The sequence below is a fragment of the Ruditapes philippinarum genome, unplaced genomic scaffold (genome assembly GCF_026571515.1).
Source record: "Ruditapes philippinarum isolate M1 unplaced genomic scaffold, ASM2657151v2 ctg8108_1_1_1_1, whole genome shotgun sequence".
NCBI classification, from domain to species: domain Eukaryota; kingdom Metazoa; phylum Mollusca; class Bivalvia; order Venerida; family Veneridae; genus Ruditapes; species Ruditapes philippinarum.
In genome coordinates this window covers 30977-51073 of record NW_026860908.1, presented here as the reverse complement: position 1 = coordinate 51073, position 20097 = coordinate 30977, and the positions used below count along the sequence as shown (strand labels likewise).

Genomic DNA, 20097 nt, shown 5'->3' with positions numbered 1-20097 from the left:
ATAATCGATCAACATTGAGAGTTTATTACAATGTCACAATGTCAAGACGATTAGAGTAAACGTCTGACAAGATGAATCGATTACCGCTTATAAAAACCGTTAAATATGTACCAAAATACATATACAATTGACAAAGACTTCCCATAAATCAATATTATATGTTACATAATTAGGTACATAATTCTACGAGAGGAATACGATGAAAATATCTTCGGTATTGTTTATATACACAAATTGCCTTGTTTTGTTTACAATTGTCATATATTCACCAAATAAGAATATGGAACCAGAACGATTTTTTATCAACGGACATGCTAAAATTTGATCAGTGTGATTCTACAAAAATTTATATCAAATGGCAGATAGATTAGAAGTGTAAGTTTGTATAATGAAATCTATTAAATGTTTTGTTTTGTAACTAAAAAAAAAACCCACAAGGATTCGAATTAAATGTCTTCATCAGGTAAACTTGTTTACAAGAAATGACGACAACGTCATAAGACGTTAAGGATAACGATGGCAAGGTATAATTATACATAGTTTGGCGTACTAATGCAATGTATAGGACCATAATAGATTGGAACAGTGTAATATCGAGATATATTTTATAAAACATTATACCATTTTTAAGATAAACATAAGTTAAAACTACTTTAATTTCCTGTTAGCTATGTTCTTTTTTGAATAATTTAACAATATTGTGCAAACCATAGGGTTACAATACATAATAGAAAATGAATGTCATTATATCACTTGTAAAATAAGAGTGATTTTTTCTGGTTGTTCTAGTTTAACTTCACCAAAGCACGATTGCAGCTGTTGTCGAACATCGTATAATATATCTGCCACACTGGTATTGCGGGTGATGTAAGAATTCCAAGCAAACCGTTTTGTTGCATTTCTCGATAGACAGGTCGTGCAAACCTGTACAATAACCATTCGACCTGCAAGGTATAACATATAGAAAAGGTTTATGTGACCAAATTGACAAAGAAATGTATTACAGTTACATCATTAATATATAGTTTTCTCTAAAATACTGATATCACAATCATTGCCAAAAGAAATAATATCATGATAATAATAACAGAACGGTGTGACTTTCTGTTGTTTTTTTTAATTAAAATAAAGTTTCTTATTCTCATTCAAAACAACACCAAAAGCTGTTATCATTTTCAGCTAAAACGTTTTGATTTATTTTACTAATCGAATTTTTATGCTGGTATTTAAAGGATTTAAGTGAAATAGAACTAAACCTGAAGGCTCCTAGCCTCTCCATATCTACACTCAGTAGCAAAGTGCTCGCAGTTGTAGGACAATAAATTATATCTATGGCTGCCAACTTTCATCCTTGCTCGCATAACGATATCTGTTTTATCTAAATGCCTAAATGTAAAACAGTATAAACATTTTTTTAATTAAATGAAATGTTGAAACTTAATCAAGTGCAATTAATTTCTATAAATTTTATATATCATAATACCATCCTGGTTAACAATAACTTTTAATCCGTTTGAAAAAAATATTTGAAGGTAGAAAAATAATTAAAAGATTATTAAAAGTGAGTTTTTCCTTTCTTTTCGTAAAATGTAGACTGTGAATGTTCAATACAAAATGCTTACTTAAGTTGTTTGTCAAGGTCATTGTGTCGATAAGTCTTTGAATCTCCTGCGACAGTTCTTATATCGTCTATTCGGACATACCCTTCACCACCTATGTTGGCTTTGTTATTACTTTTTCCCGTAATATCATCAGCATTCGATAACAAATGAATGACATTTCCATCACCTTAAAACAGATATTGTAAATCGCATGATACTTTCTATCTTATGTTAGTTTTATCAGGTTTGGTTTACATGTACATTTGCTGGAGAAAGGACGTTTGTTATCGACGGAAATAGTCATTTGTTTAGTTGGGATCACCTATCCTCTGTCTAATCGATGATATATCCTTTTTTGTTCACAAAATGTAACATATTAACATTCAACGTGACATTTCGATAACAATCACAATCAGATCCTATCTTAACAATTAACCTGTATTTGAAGTCCTGAAAAAAAACGTATCAAATGAATATCGTACTCCGTCTAGTAACGTAAAAGACTAAATTCAAATGAAAACAAGAGCCAGTTAAACCGAGTGATCCTCCACAAGTAGGTTTTTGACACAGAAATGTATGTATACCTTTTGTAGTTTCAGATTGACAATGCAAAGTAAGTGTTCTTTGCACTGCACGTCTACTCAACGAGATCTATCTACCTTCAAAGTTTCTTGTTGATACTTCTGGTAGTTTCATAGTTATGTCCCGGACAAAGTTTAGTGTAAAATTGAAAAAGGGCAATAACTCAAAAAAGGCAAGACAGAGTAACGGTTATTTTGCATTGCATATCTACGTAATGAGATTTATCTACCTACAAAGTTTCAGGTTGATATCTCTTACACTTTCAGAGTTATGTCCGGGACAAAGATCAAAGACGAAGAAGAATAACGAAGGCCAATAACTCCAAATAATAGGCAAGGCATAGTTATGGTTCCTTTGCGCAGCGCAACTACCCAACGAGACCTATCTACCTACAAAGATTCTTGTTCATATATTTTATACTTTTGGAGCTTTGTTCTGAACAATGTTGAAAGTGTCACAATGAACAAAGGGTAATTAACTTCAAAATTAAGGAAAACAGAATGACGGTTCTTTTTCATTGTATTTTTATTTAATAAGATCGTTCTACCTACAAATTTTCTTGTTGATACTCCCCATGGTCTAACAGCTATGCCCAATCAAAGTGAAACAAAGGAACAAAGGACAATTACTCAAAAATTAGGCAAAGCAGAGTTAGGGTTTTTTGCACTGCGCTATTACCCAATGTAATCTATCTACCTAGAAATGTTCATGATGATATCTCTAATTGCTCTGCGCCCACAGGCTCGGTGCTATTTGTGTTTACTTTTTTGTCCATAGGCTCGGATTTTATCAATTAATCCCTTCGATTTACAGCTAGAAATTGCTCTGCGCCCACAGGCTCGGTGCTATTTGTGTTTACTTTTTTTGTCCATAGGCTCGGATTTTATCAATTAATCCCTTCGATTTATAGCTAGAAATAAATACGGATTCAATAACTCATTCCGATTATTATATTGGTCCCCCCTTCGGTGATTCGCAGCATGTCATATTAATGAATGAGAAGCAGAAAGCAGTTCTGCTGTACATAAATTCGAAAGCTATAAAAAGCTATGAATGTTCTGATTTTTGACACTTAGGTTATGAATTTGTTATTTCCCTTTTTAGTTGTACATGAAATTATAATTTGTTACATTTTGAATTACATTTACACAAAGCAAATCAATTAGACTATTAGTGATTGAATTTGTCAATATAAAGAAGATGTCAGGCATAAGACTTTAATAATTTTGCTTTTGATAATTATTCTTTATATATATTTATGAAACTAAATGTTTCATACTAACGTGTTGATATATTGGTTATTTTGAAATAATTATAACTTTAGTATATAAGGTAATATTTCATTGACATCATTGGTAATGCACGAAGGTAAATTATCAACACTGTGTGCTTGGTGACATGTCCGGGGTCCGTACTCGATAGCAACAGCTGTATGGGCGGATGGACCCTCATTAAGCATAGACTATAGATAGCTAGATCGTATCATTGGTAACAACAAACACTTTGATTTGCAGTTTGAAAATGAGGTGCATTGTTTTTTATGAATGGTTTTGAAGCAATTCAGCAAAAAAGTATATTGATCTCCCAATAAATCAATTAAAAATAGTTTTTTATATATCACAAATGTCAAGTAGCTTTTATATCTTTGAATCGCACGAACATGATGTTAGTGAATTTCTTCATACCTGCCTAAAATTCAGGTAACAATCTTCTATCAGTATTGAAAGAAACCATTTTTTAATTTGGCATGAAACAATGCATGTAATATTACTATATTATAATATTAGTCCCTTCTGTTACTATTTGTATATTTGTTAAAATTGTAATAATAAAAAAGAGACTTTGATATTTTTATCATCTTATGTTACTGACTACAGTAGTGACACAAACAGAACACAGTACAGTCATGTCACATAACATTTACAAGTCTTGTAAGTCTTGTTTGTACTCAATGGAGTTACTTTCCTTACCACCTTAACATCTGTCCGTTCGTTATCAATACAACAAAAGCAATTGATTAAAAGAGTCGAGTACAATAAATACTTTCATTTTTGTCCTAAAATTTATTGTTCCTATAATAGCATTAATATCAATTTTATATTATGTTTAGAGATATCGATAATAATCTAAATACAAAAACATTTATCTGAGCGTTTCAAACATAACATTATTACTGCTACGTATGACAAACATATCAGTACATTATAAAAAAAGAAACAATAATATATATTTTACGTATTTACGTATAAAATATATATTTACCAATATATACGGCCCAATGACAATAAATCGTCCGGTAAAATTCTATCAAGTCACCCTCTTCTAAATCACTTATTGAAATCTCTGTTCCTAACAAAAACGCCATCTTCTGATCAGTTATCTCACCTATTAGTTTTAAACAAAAATAATTTTATACACTTTAAAGTCAATCCGTACGAGTCAATATTTTACCGAAATATTGTAAAATATAAACCTTATAAACATATTTTTTTAAATGAGGCCATTCAATATTTGTTTGGCTAAGATAGTATGAATAGCTAGAAAGATATTTCGATACAATCTTTAGTTTATTGATGGTATGTGTTATTTAGTATTAAACAGTTTATTGTAATTCTGCTACAATACCTTCGCTGCCTTCTGACTTTTGAAACATTACTAATATATCTTTCTTTCGTTACTGGCGCCAGTCAGAAACACTTTTTTAATAGATTTATTCATCAACTTATCGTCTTTTTAACTATTAGCTTTGACAGGATGATATCGTCAGTCGTGATCCACGTTTCATATATTATAAATACTGTTTACACCTTTGCTAATGAGTTTAAACACAAACATCGGTAATCTCTGTTTTAATCTTTAAACATGAAAGATTGATAGTTCATCTAATACAAAATGGCATTATTCTACTCGACTTGATGCATTGACACTTAAACGGAACCCGCACATGTTTATCATTGATATCAGTGACAAAAAAGAAAGACTGATTACCAATGTTTATCCATTGTGTTCTCCCGTGTTCAATTAAACCATTGAAAAGGGTGTCTAAATATGGTTAATTGCGTCTGCAATTGAAAAAGCTTGCTGTAATAGAGCTTGAACCCTGTCTGGAAGGTAAAAACGTATAATCATTATTGAAAAGAAAACACTTAACATTTTTGTGTGTTCGTTTATTTTTACTCTATTGATGCATGACAGAATAGCTGTATATGATTATATGTCTAGCAAGCAAAATGATGATTAAGTTAAATCATACGAATATTAATATGTTTGATTTTTGCCAATTTGATGTGGTTAATCACTCGTTAATAACGTTGCTTACGATAGTAAATAATTACTGTATGTAACTATATAGATTTTTTATTAAAAAATCATTCATCATTAAGTAAACATGTAGGTTAGTGTTCATTAGTGAGCATTTTCAAAATTACATTGGTCAAGAGTGGCACATATTTTTTTTATTCATTACATCAGGAAACGGTGGTTCAAGAAAGCTTAGACAGAAACTTATTTAACTCCAAAAAAGTGTGTTTTGTTTATATAAATAAATTGCTTACTTACTTTTGTGAGCAATTAAAAAGAAAAATTAAATCTATATAGAGATTTTCAAATTCATATTTGTTCATTTTGCATGCATATGCCATACACATGTTTGCTTTATATGCATGTAAAGGCCTACTTGTTACACATTGTAATTATCATTGAATGAAAAGAAAATAGTGAAAACGAATCGAATGTTATAGTTTGATTTTGAGGATCATTTCTCTCTAAATTTCAAAACTCCTCCCTATACAAAAAGCGTACATGCGTGCTTCCTTTAGTATATTAGATAAGATGCCTTATGGGGGATTAAATTAAAATTAAAATGTTCATATTGCTTAATGTTTACATGTCATACAATAAACAATTATTTATCTTTAAATAGGTTAAACGAAAATGTAACGCAATTCCAGTTCGTCTGTTTTCATTTCCACCAGTAATACATTTTCCCACTTTATTATTGTTGCATTAAAGTACATAACAAGTAAAATCAGGTTTTTTTTTTTTTTTTTTAGTGTATGTCGATGATTTGTGTTTGTAGTTCATCAAATTGAACCATCATTTTCAAATATCTGTTTCAAACGAAGACAGCTGATTTTAAAGGTTTCTCCCGTTTTGTCGGGTATATCCTGAAACGCGTTTTTATGATAAATGCATTTAGTAGGAGAATTATAATGACATTTCTCACTTTAGTTTACTAGATAATCGATTTTTCAACAGTTGCTTTTTTATTGCTATTTCTAAGATTTTTTTAAACATGTGCATTCAGACTGATCTAAAGCAACCAGGGAGGCAACAGGATAATAGACACCGTAATGATAAATTTATCAAGCGCCGCGTCTATTAGATATGCATTTGGGAACAATTTTGTTCTTGCTTTTATGTATTTTTTTTTGTTTTAACAAAATCACTCTGTTTTCAAATTGTCTCTTACAAATAGCTTTTATGATGTGCATCATGTCACCGAGCTTTAAGGATTTTAAGTAAACGTTTAACTGAAGTGAAAGTACCATGTTTGATTATCATATTATTTTTAATCATTATCTTTTGTGTTACCTTATTAATAACGTGCCAATGAGCCAGTCTATATTCTAATGACGGGGACCAAATTTGGACAGGAAGGAGTATGACTAATATACGTAACGGATATTTTTTGGAGCTACGTGTGCAAAGGAAATATATTTGACAAAACGGGCAAAACGTGTCCTTAATCATGAAAATTATTAATATTTAAGTTATAAACAGATTAACCGAGTGAAAAAAAATGTTTATCTTAAAATGTATCACAAATATTTGCAATAGGTTATTTTAAAGGATTCTATGACGATTGTTCTCTTTTGCCAAGATTTGTTTTTACATTTAGTGGTTCTATACCTAATGTCCAGGTATATATATAATTTTGTGTTTTATCAAGTAGTTTAATCTTTTATTAATGAGTGAACAATACGCAACTAAGAATTGATTGTATTTAACAAATTATACCTCTTATTTGATGTTACAGACATATTTTTGATATTTGTAAAATAACAGAACATGACAATACTTTGTGAATTTATGCAATAGGTTCTACTTTTCCACAAAAAAATGCAACTTAATTACTAAACAAGGAGCACATATCAAGAACATGGAGAAAATATTAGTACTTCGGATATTCAACTGTTATTATACATGTTATAGAGAACAATTGTCAAGGTTGATTTTGTACATTACCTGTGACTGTTCACATTATTTGGCAGCGCCTTTGATGTGCAGAATAACATGTAATGCCTAAGTCACACATTCAGGATTTTTACTGCCGTCCTTTATAGGACCATTCCCGATTAAAATGTGTCAAAAGGGGTTTATCCCAAATCCCGTGATTCGTGATGGGAAAATTTAAAATTTTATCAAAAAATTGTAAAAAAATTTATTTAATCACCCACAACCCAAACAGTATTGTTTTTTGGGGGGCTCCCGATTCCCGCCGTTTTTCCAGCAAATTCGTCCCCATTAAAACCGTCTCAAACCCATTTTGATCCGATTTGTATTTTTGTCCCTGGTAAAAAAAAATCGAACTCTGTTTCCACCAGCGTTTCCCCATTCTCCCCGAATGCTTTCCGAACCCGCGATCAGACGTGACGAGGACAATTAAACCCACCTGACGGAAAACAAACAGTTTTGGGAAAACCCCTTTTTTACGTTTATATTCCCGTTTTATGGTTCCCGTCCATAAGAATTTTCCCAAAATTTTCGCCCTTTTTTAAATTTTAAAAACTATTTTTTTTAAAATGCATTTTGATATGCTTTTTTAATATTACAGCAAACTTGTATAATTCAAAAGTAGTCTCTATAATGCCTAGGTCACAAATAAAACGGGCGCCGTCCGATTAAACGAATTTTATAAAATCGGCAGATTTTTTGATGTCGTGGACGCCGGGCGATTTTAAATCTGATACCTTGCGTGGGGTCATGAATGAAAACAGTCGTCGGGCGATTTTTTGCCGAAATGGATTATTTACAGAAAGAATTGAACGGTTCAGGCGGTCGCCCGCCCGATGTCCGTACGGAAGGGCGCATGTGCGGATTTAAAAAGTTTTAATCTGGGCGGTTGCCCGCGAGGGCGCCGGGCGACAAATGGCATTGACATTTAATGAGAGCATCCCTTTATAAATCAGCCAGTTGTAAATTTAAAGCTAGCAAAGAAAAAGTCAAGCTTGCCAAAGCCCCAAGGGGAAGGCCAAGGAGAAGTGGTCCATGTTGTTGGCACCGAGTCACCAACGGCGTAGAAGGCGAAAATCAATCAGACACTCGCACGAACATTGAAGAAAAAATTAATGTTTACTGGTATTCAAAAGAAACTCACAAATATATTTTTGTGACAATTACAACAATCTTCAAGCTGAAATTACAACAAGTACAAGCAGCCCGATTGCCGGATGACAAAACGATGACCGCCCGGTGCCTGTACATGAATCGTCCAAGTACCGGGCGATAATCGTTTGACTACTTGTCTCTATTCAGGCACCGGGCGGGGCCCGGCCGATGTCTGCCCGGACGCCTTTTAAATCGGACGGTGTTTTAGTAGAACAAAAAATCGCCCGATCAAAAAAAACATCGCCCGGTCGCCGCCCGGCGACCAAGCGATGTCCGCTCGATGATATTTTATACTCAGTGACCCCAAAAATTATCGTCCGGCCGCCGTTAGCTTTTAAGTATTACTTAAAACTCGAAGGCGCCAGCCCGATGAGCAAAATTTTCAGCTGCTGCCGTCCGAAAGTCACTGCCGTCGGACGGACGCCGGCCGATATTGCGACTTTTTGGAGAAACAGACGCCGCCCTGTGACATTTTCTTATTTGTGACCTAGGCCATCTGTATAAGTATTGCAGAACACTTTTTAAAGGATATAAAAAATAATCTGTTTAAAGGGTTTACTTACATTCTTTTTTAAACCCACATGTCTGTTTTTTCCCCTGTCGTTGGAAAAGGTGGGGGAAAAGGGTTTAACAAAAGGGTTAAAGTCAAATTTGATAACGCAAAAAGGGGTGGTCTAACAACCCCAGAAAATATGCCCCATCTGTTTAAGGGGTTAAAGAAATCAAAATTCAAAACTTTTTTTAAAAACAAAGGGGGTTTTCCCAAATAAATATTTTCCAAATATTAACCTTTATTTTGTACAATTTCCTATATTCCCCCTCATTTATACAAAAATAAGCATTGCAAAAAACCCTTTTTTAATAAAATTGGGGGCCCCCAAATTTAAGCTTGAAACAAAATCCCTCCATGAAAACCTAAGAAAGGGACGTTTTTGTTTGGGCATTCAATACATAGAGCGAATATACCGGACATAGTATTTAAAACTTAAATAATTGATTTATTTTAGAACAAGTGAATGTGGTGCACTTTCATAGAAAAAAGTGACGCAAATGGTTGTACATGTCTTTTTATTATGTGTTTAAATAATTTACTTAGGTTCTGTTGTCAAGAAATGTAGGGCATAACATGTACGTGATATGTCGGTTATTATCACAGGTGATTTTATTACACTTGATTCATATACTCCCCACGGACATGTTTTTCAACGTCTTTGCAGATAATGTATCAATTTATTTTTTGTAATGTTATGTTGCCTGGCTGTTGAAGGACATTTATTCTTGCTGTCAATTATTTTTGGAGTAGTTTTCTTTTTTCCCAATTAGTGTTTGTGCTACATATGTGCTGAACATTTAAATGTTCCCTTTGGAATTTATTTTATTTCGCTGCAGACATATTTTCTTTAACTCGATGTAGATGGAACTCTTGGTTCCTTGTTGTAAAATATGTTGTATCTACATGCATCAGTAAGTGAGGCTAACTTTAAGGCATTTCGGTCAAAATGCTTTCCAAATACAGGTTGTCGATAGCAATAAAATGGTTAAAAAACGATAATATAAGTAAGAATTTTATTTATCAGAAATGGAAAACCTAAAGAAAACTCAAAACATGTGCCGTTATTTGTTTATCGAAGATATAAGAAAAAAATATATTTACTTATAATTTGGAAATTCTTTGAGATTGTGCCTTAGGGGGTCATTTCAAATTCTGGCGGGTCCCTAATAATTGCATGCTCTTTTTATTGTTTAGTTTTCTTGTGCTACCTGTTAATATATGTCAGGGCATTAGTCAGCTTTGTCGATCTGTACACTACTATTTTGATTGATATAGCCGAACGCACACGATAACATAATGTTAGGATATCTCGAAAAATTTTGAAAATATATAATTTTGATGAGAGAAATCTAAAAAGCTATTAGAAGTTAATGACTTCAGTAAGAACACTGTTCTTACTAACTTGTTTGTTTTGGGTTAACGTCACATCGACACAGTATAGGTCATATTGCGACGTTCCAGCTTTACTGGTGGAGGAAGACCTCAGGTAATTCCGTGCATTATTCCAGGTACGAACGGGCACCTGAGTAGAACCACCGACGTTCCGTAAGCTAGCTGGATAGCTTCCTCACATGAAAAAATCCAAAGTCCCTGTCGGGATTCGAACCTACAGCGGTGAGGGGCAAGTGGTTTGAAGTCAACGGCCTTAACCACTCGGCCAAGGACGTCCTTTTCTTATTAACTGAAATTAAATAAAACATAATGGCATTTCTCCTCACCATTGAGGTTAATGTGCTACTTGCAATTAACAATGTCACAAACATAGTAGTAGGGTTGCATTGATGTCCTAGTTAAACATAACCAAAAGCATGAATGAGCCGTTTAGAAATGTCAGTATACTTATTAATAAAATTAATAATATAGGCCATGTCTGAACTTTTAAAACAAAAGCAATCTTGCACAATTAATGATAAAGGCCTACAAAACTAAATCAACATAATTTGAACTAACTCAGTAAGTCAATGAAAGTATCAAAATAAAATGCCTTGAGAGATGTACCACCGTTATGCATCCAGAAACAAACTTAATGCAGCCAATATCCATAAGCTTTCATGGTGACTATAACTGTAAAAGATGATTGATGCAAAACAAGATTATTTCAAAGCGACAAGCAATGATATCTCTTTTCCTTAAGCACCATTAAATTGAACTAAATTTGAATTAGTCTAGTGAACAAATGAATATTATTCTTTTACAATGTCAATCGATTTAAAAATATCTCTTTTTCGTTTGTGACGTGTTTATCATTAGATCACTCAAAGAGAAAAGTATTCATTTTAGTTAAGCACAAATGTAAGGGAAGACGTTGAGTCCAGGCGTTGTACTATATTATTTTGTCATACCAATGCTTCAATGCTAATGCAATGCTGTTTTAATGTGGCAAATTAAAGGACGAAAACAAAATGTTGATGCCTGATTAGGAGAGATAACGCAGAGCAGAACACATTTCTACCAACAATGAAATGACAGTATTACATATGCACAATTTATAAATATCCATCAAGACTAATTTAGCTAATGAGAAACAATGTCTTATAGAAGTATAACATCATGCATGTACATACAAGTCTTAAGAGAGCATTTAGTAAATATAACTAAAATGGAAAAACTCGAGACATTTTAGAACTTCTCATATATCACAAATTTTCTAACGTAACATACCTATACACTTATAACTTATAAGTTCTGAAACCCACACTAATCTAAACACTCAAATGATTTAAGTAGACAATATAGTTAAATTGTATGGATTTAATAACATCATACTTTTTTAAAAAAAATAGATGACATTGTTAGTCATATAAAAAAATACCGCATTAAGGAAAATCAAAATAAGTAAAACAAATATATTAAGGCATACCATTTGGTTTTCACTTTCTTAACGTAAACGAAAGGGGTCATGAACACATGGGCTCTCTTTCTGAATGCGTTTATTTCATCATTAAAAAATTGTAAACTAAGAAATAAAAACAATCATGCATATTTACGTACTGAAAGTATATGACATTGTGTGTTTGTATATTCATTTAAAGTGACACTCTTTTTTGGAATATATTGTTCTGCAGTATTAGAATATTCGTTACGCTTTTGATAATAATTGATAGATCAGTCACATTTTGAACTTAATTCTTGACTCACAAGTCACGATTCAATTATTCAAGGTATACTTTTTACAGTGCCAACCTTTTGCAATGACTCAAAATGATCTTCGCAATTTGGGTATCACAACACTTCTATTAGCACTGAATTATTCAAGCAATAACTATTCTAAATGGACATTATTACTTGTCATAATTGATCTCCCTGTCTTGAGAGTTAAAATATTATTGGAATGGAATAATGTGTCTCTTATTGTGTACTAGAATCTCTATATATAAGTTCATATCAAACATTATTTTTGTCATTTCCTTGTTGATAAGATAAATAATATAAAGAGTTTGTCAGATTAACAGTTAAGGTAAGTTTCAATTCTTTTGTTTCCTTAAAATGCAAAAAGGTGGAGACATTTTCTTTACAATAATTGTTCTCAACACTTCTTGATGACTCATGTGCAAAATCAATTAAGAAGATAATGGTATAATGATGCATTTACCTTATTTCCCTTCGGAAATCACATAAGATATTCATGACGCAACTTCTCTAAATGGACATTGTTTGAAAAAATCGTCTGCATCTGTTTCTGCAAATTGTTTTATCATAATTATAGACCACCCAACTTATCTGATTAAAATATCCTTTAATTGTTATTGACTATAACATGACATTTATAATATGCGCTATAGCATGATTGTTGCCGTAAAGTTTCCCTCTTGACTCTTAAAAAAAAACCATAGATTTTCAAGCATCACGTCTTCTTTTTAAAATCTTCTCATTGTTATTGTGACGGAAATGTATCCTATAAGATATATACTTCATTTTTATTACCTCCCCTTAGTATGATTTCGCGATTTGTAAAGGAAAACGATTTATTTTTATGTCAAATATCAGGATATAAATAATAGGTAATTAAAGTAATTTAGTTATATACTTTTGTTATGATATATATTTAAAGAATTGTCAAGTGTGTTTATCATTTTAATTGTTCATCTATTTGTTGCATGGTTTGTACGGAAATCTAATCCAAGTAACAGACGCTCATAAGGTTTAGTTAAAATCAAATTCAAGAAACGTTTTATTATTTTAGCAAATCAAAATTATTGTTTACTGCGGAGATGATGCTTCACAAGCATATAAATAGAGTTGGTACAGCGTGGAAAATTCAGTCTGGTCCTGTCCGTTGGAGAGTTGAAACGAAATCGTAACAACTTACTGGTACTGTACACAGAAATCTCAGATAGCTGGTACTAAAGACGTTTTATGATTTCTGTAAAATTCCTTGGGCATAAATTATATTGGGAAATATATTTTTGTTTAGTTTAGGTTTGGCTCCCTACGGATAAGATCGAGGTTGTAATTATATTTACTAGTACCCACGCATCGTAGATATCTGGTGCTAAAAATACTTTATTGCTTAAGTAAAACCCATTGGGCAAATGTTTGATGCAAGATAAGGGATTTTTGTATTGAAATATTTAAGTGAGAAATACATGTAAATATGTGTTAGATTTAGGAATATAAATTTGTAAAATTATATTTCTTAGTTTTTTCTTCGGATAATTTGATAATTAGTTGAAGATTGTTATTTTTGCATTTTATTATTTCTAGAGTTTTTATTAAGTTGATATCTAATCAAAGGTTAAGGAACTACAAGAAACATTTATATTTGAATATTTCTAATCAATTCGGATACGTATCCCAAGAAAAATTATATATTTGCATTTAAGAATATTGTGATTTTATTTTGTAGTAATAGACAGATAATCAACAGTTCGATACAAGCCTCATTATGTATGTCGAACATATTGTGATGTAATTGTAATTTATTATATTGACGTACTTTACTATTGTGTATAATCTTAATACATCTTTTTGGCATTAATGATCAACACTGATAAAATTCCCTACCCTACCTTGATTAGTCAATCGGTATAAATATTAGATATCAAAATTCTTAAATTAAAGAAACTTGTCTTTTTTACGGTTATAAATTTATTTTTTTAGCATTGATTCTATTATTGTCTGATTGCTTGAAAGTCACAACAAGTCTTCATATATTAACACAATCAATCAAACTATAAGAACAGCCTAAAACAAAATCTTCAAAAAACAAAATATTTAGGATTTTGTTACGGAACAATCAAACATTTGAAAATAAATACGCTATCATTTTTCATATGGATAGACATGTAATGGCAAAAGATCCAGCCTGAAAGATAGATCTAAGGAACGTCATTAAAGAAACAAATGGCATTCAATCACATCATCTGCGAACATTACGTCAATTTGTGTATGTAATTATTTTCTTATCACATTGAATCATGAGTTCCTTCTGTTATGCGATGTTATTTACTATTGTCTAGTATAAATTGAAAATGTGTTTTTCTCCAACAATCGATCAATATATCATACTAATCTGTATTGAGCCGATCGACAAGTATTGTTATCAGATCTATTACAGATGAGAAAAAGAAAACAAATCGTGTTCTCCTGCTTTTAGCGAAATTGCCATAAAGAGTTATTTAAGCCTCTTCCTACATGGATGTCATATATAAATTACGTCGCAGCCGTAAACAAAATAACAATATTGATAACGCAGATTATTTGAAATGACATATAAAAGGCACACACATGTGACACGCCACTTTGTCGCATAATACTGACATACTAGCATCTCTGTTAACCCTAGACAATTCGGTTTTAGTATGTTGATGTTGTGAGAGAACGGTTTTTACAATATGCATTGATATTAAATGTATCAAATAGAAAAAGACTTTAATTTTGTTAATTCGTAAAATGTCTTTCAATACACGGCGAAAACCTTAGGACTGTTGCGGAAGTTGTGAGTTCGGTAAAAACTTAAACTTAAGGAATTGAAAAGTGAAAAAATTCTCATTTGAAATTCTTTCTTACAAAGATTGATAACTTAAAGTATATTTTTTAATTAATGAAAGAAATATTTACTTAGTTTACCTTTTATATGTGTTCTTAACGTTGAAGTTAATAAGACAATGTCATAAAACCATAATAACTATTGAATTTGTCTATAATGGAAGGTCTGCGATACAATGAATAAGTACGTTTATTGTATTAAGTTTCAGACATAACAATACCCGCAAAAGGTTATATAAAGATTTTTTTAGAAGTTTGAGGTTATAGATCCTGTTTAATGTATATTCATATAATTAGCATACGATAAAATGTTATAGACCGAAATAATATTATTCATTAAGTAAATGTCCATTCTAAATCACTTAGAACTGTATAAACCAATATATTTATATGATTTTGCAAATGATATATTTATATTGCTTTTATCGTTACTTGAAATATTTATGGAGGATTCGCCCTTTGTAGACCCAATCGATTTAAATACAGCATAATAAATTTACATAGGATTCTACGTTTGTGTTATGACCACACTTTTTATTAATTAAAAGTATGTTTCAGTTAATAAGTCTCCACACAAAATTATCTTGTCTATCAAGGTATTACCTAATACTTTCTGTATCATTCACCTAGGCATCTGAAACGTAATTAAACAAATAAAGCATTACAATGATACAAGTAGGTCACCATAACAACATATGAGATAACACTGAAGTGAACTAAGTATAATAGCTTTAAAAGTGACATCAGGCTCATATTTTCATTGTCAAGTTGACTGACCAAAGGTTGATATTGAAACATATAGGATAAAAAATATACCCTAAATATGAAAAGACTGCCCCACTTGAATGTTAAAAAACTTTTATGATTGGTATTTACAGAAATTTCATTGGGTCATGTGAGCTATTGAAGTAAATTATAAAATTGAAAGGAATTATGGCAAAATGTAAACCTATTTCGACCTTCACCTGTTCACTCACTATATACCCTGAATTTGGCATATTTTATTGCTTTCTGTAAAAACAACAACAACAAACATATGATATTATATACATTCAACCTAAATGTAATACAGATAAGAAGTAATATAATACCATATACCATTGTTATATATGATATTGATATAGCATGTGACATGTTCTAGCTATTAGTCCGAAGGAAATATCTCATAATCAAATAAAACGAATTTTCCCATATAATTTAAAGGGCAAATAGACTAAAGTGCATACAATTTCTACAGTAGATTTATTCTTAGAAGGAATTAGTGAGGAAAACATTGAAAGAGATTTCTTTATACTTTTCTTTATGTTCAATTAATAAAAGACGAGATATATATTATTCTTATCATAAAAAGCAGATTTTCCATAAAAAAATTGGACGATAACGAATGTATTCCTTTCATGTTTATTTATAGTTAAACTTTACTTTTTGAGTCAGTCCCATGTAATTGCCTTGTCCTAGAGTTATATTGTACGCAGATAAAATACTTGAAATAAAACCATGGTAACTCTGACTTTAAAAAAAAAATATGAATAGTTATAGTTGTCCATTTACAAAGTTAAATATCAATTTTACGTTCCATTCTCGAATTTGCCATAAAGATGAATCTATTATTAGATTAATCATAATTTAACAATAAAGCCAATATGATAAAGAACTAATTTATATCTCGTATATGACTACTAATGTTTAAAAAGTTATTGTCACAAAAAAGGATGATTCTGTTGATAACAACTTTCATTTATTAGAAAAAAAAAAAACATGGACCCAGACAAAATCAATTAAATATTTCCCAATGCAACAATTACTTTGTTATATAATTTCGATCGTACTTACATGTGAGTCTGAATTATATGCTAATAATATTAGCACTTAATGTAAATGTGACACAATATGAAATGCATTGTCCGTTAGGAATTCTCTTAGCAATTGATTGTATGATATCATATGAGATTTTAATGAATATTATAATTGTAATAGAAATTTCATAGTCACAAAACAGATAACAATGATAATGAATCACATTAAAACCAGCACTTATGAAATATGAATATTACTTATTCATTTTGTTTCTGTGTATAATTCTTTATAATGCTATAATTAAGGTCTGCCGTTATCATTTTGAACACTTTATCAAACAATTACTTTTTAAAAGGCGCAAGTAAGGAAACAGACGACATGCCCTACCTGAGGAACAATGTGAAGCGTGTAAGACTTTTTCATTTGATCATATTGCTTTATATTTGGACTGTACCCGAAACAATTAACTGTGATCTTCTATACAACTGTTATTTATAAGGAAAGGAAATGATTTGTGTGATTTTCAAACCAATCATATACAACTCTTATTGTACTGGAAGCAACTTGAAGTTCTATCGAAACATCAAAGAAATGTTTTGTTTGTGTAATAAAATTGTCGTTATATTCTTTGTTATCATATATAATGAGTCTACAGAACAGAACACCTATTTCAGACTAAGCCTGTGCTTCGTCCAATGTGTTGATAGCTGGGTACTCGTTCAGTAGATAATAACTTTATATTTTTGTTTCTAAATACATCAAAAACTCTTTAGAAACTTCATTCCTTCTGGAATTACATGTACCTAGTAATATTTTTAAATATTCAGATATAATAAGTATATTGATTCTTGGTACTGTCTTCTTAATTTAATTTTTGTTTGTTAAAAAAAACATCATCTTGACATTGACTTGCTCTAAGTTTAACTTATCATCTTGCGTTTATATTTAACTACATTAATTATGAGACTTGTTGTAACAATAGGCTAAATAATATAAGGACAGGGTGTTTCAAAAAATATGTCCACATTTTACACAAGTAATAAATCTGTGTTTGGATAAATTTAGTTTTATGACCATGTTAGAGAATAAAACAAAAGATTAGATAAGTATATACAGCAAGTCAATTATAAAATTATCAAAATTTTTTTGTATACATGTATTTGAAATACACTACATAAAACAATAGTTTGCAAAGGCATGAAAACATCGGAACGTGTTACTTCAGGAGATATTTGAAACAGAATCAGGCACTCATTGCTATCATGAATAAATTTAAATAAAATCGGAAGGATAAAAAGAAATACTATGGAATTTTGCCAACGTTCAATAGAAACATAAATGAACTGGTTATATATCTAATGATTTAAAACGTCTTTTACGTTCGAGTTACTGTAAATTAATAAAACGATATCATTAACATGACGCCTTTACAATATTAAGCAAATTTATTTTTTCATTAATTTTCTTTTTCTTTTTTATAGTTTGTTGTTTGCTTCAGTGGAAACATCTAATTTTGTATTACATGTTTGATTATCATTTCAAAGAGCTTTTGAAAACTTTTCTCTGATGATGACTTATTTAGCTCTAAGGAGCATGGTGTCATGTTCATCGAGCTTTGTAATTTGTAAAATAATTGGACGCAGCTGTCTTACAATACGAACATGATCTTGCTATGATTATAATTCAAACGATTTTATTTTAAGACACGCATACATTTAATTGATTTAGTTTACATGATTTGCATTTCCTTTCGAATTACAATTTTAATATACCATTACAGACAAAACAAATTAATCGTGATTTCGCAGTAAGTCATTTCGAAAGACTGGAAATATTATATAAAAATAGATATCAAATGCACATAAGGCTTTAACTTGGAATTGAGCAAGAGGTTGGTTTTGTGCATATTATGTTTTAATACTTGATGTTGAGCACGTTATATGTTACCTATGTGAAGATAAAGAGATTAAATATGAAATAATTTCTCATGATTATAGCAAATATAAGCATAATGATTTTGATTTTTTTTTTTTTGGATAACATTTTTACAAGAACTTTGACTTCACTCATTGCCATAAGAGATGTAAAGATGGGCCCAGTTGTATGGCCGATGTGAACCACAATTATAAAAAAGTATATATAGTGTATATTGATGCTCAGACCAATCAAACAGTTCTGCACAATAATGTTGTTGAAACAATGTTCTTCCACTACGAATATGTACGCATTATATATAAATTATTTGATTGGCTATTGAAATTCATCTTAAATTGTAAGGATAATCGTAGAGTTGAATTGGCATTATAGCATACATATCATTTAATAGATAAAAAAGTTATATAGAATTTATTGAAAATGTACCTGTCATTAGACTCGATGTTCCGTTTTAACCAAAATAGTTGACATTTCGACCATCGAATCAAATGATCCTGTCATTTCAACTTTATCGAAAAGCAATTCCAGTTTCCTGGTCAATTATTGTCCGTAAAATTTGACGAACATAAGATGAATGATAAAATTTTGGACAAACAAAAATATCCCGCCGCCACCAACCGGCTTTTTACATTTTGAGTAGTGTATATTTCAGTACAGGTATTTTTTAATATGCGTTTTTTTAATACCATGCTAATGTTAACAAAGAAATATTCTTGTGTTTTTGGGCTACATACCAATAGTGGTGAAGAAAGATATGTTCTTAAACATAAGTTTAGGATAACGACGAACAAACGAAGAACACATTGCAATTACGAGGGCCATCGGTAATCTTTGAGACTACGTGCTTAGGCGGGCTAAACTGGTTATAAATAAAACGCAAGTATACAATTTATCATCTACTCTTTGTAAATTAAACAATATTTATATATATCCATTATTACTTTTACATTTAAATTGCATCATTTCTTTCCAATTTACCAATTTATACAAATGCTTTTATGGACATGTTTCCCAAATTTGTATTATTTAAAACTTCCTCTTATGCAATTTAACTTTATAAAGCCGAACATGGCGTCTGGTTCCGTGAGTTTGCAATTTTCTATATGATTTAGTATACTTGTCTGACAATTTGACATTTAACTTTATATATATATGACTTCTCAAATGAAACATATAAACTGCATTATTTTGTTAGGTATGATTTGCATTTTCTTTAGAATTCATAGTTTAAAAATATTTTCTTACATAGCA

The 20097-nt window shown here is 30.8% G+C and overlaps 1 protein-coding gene across 1 annotated transcript; it reads right to left on the bottom strand.

Moving 5' to 3' along the window:
- Window positions 1–276: 276 nt before the first annotated feature.
- Window positions 277–4593, bottom strand: LOC132713893 (phospholipase A and acyltransferase 3-like). Its single transcript, XM_060696598.1, has 4 exons — window positions 4446–4593; window positions 1623–1788; window positions 1257–1386; window positions 277–944 (listed from the first exon to the last, which is right to left on the bottom strand). The coding sequence occupies exons 1-4, from the start codon at window positions 4546–4548 to the stop codon at window positions 786–788; spliced, it is 558 nt and encodes a 185-aa protein (XP_060552581.1). The 5' UTR covers window positions 4549–4593; the 3' UTR covers window positions 277–785.
- Between the last annotated feature and the right edge of the window lie 15504 nt (window positions 4594–20097).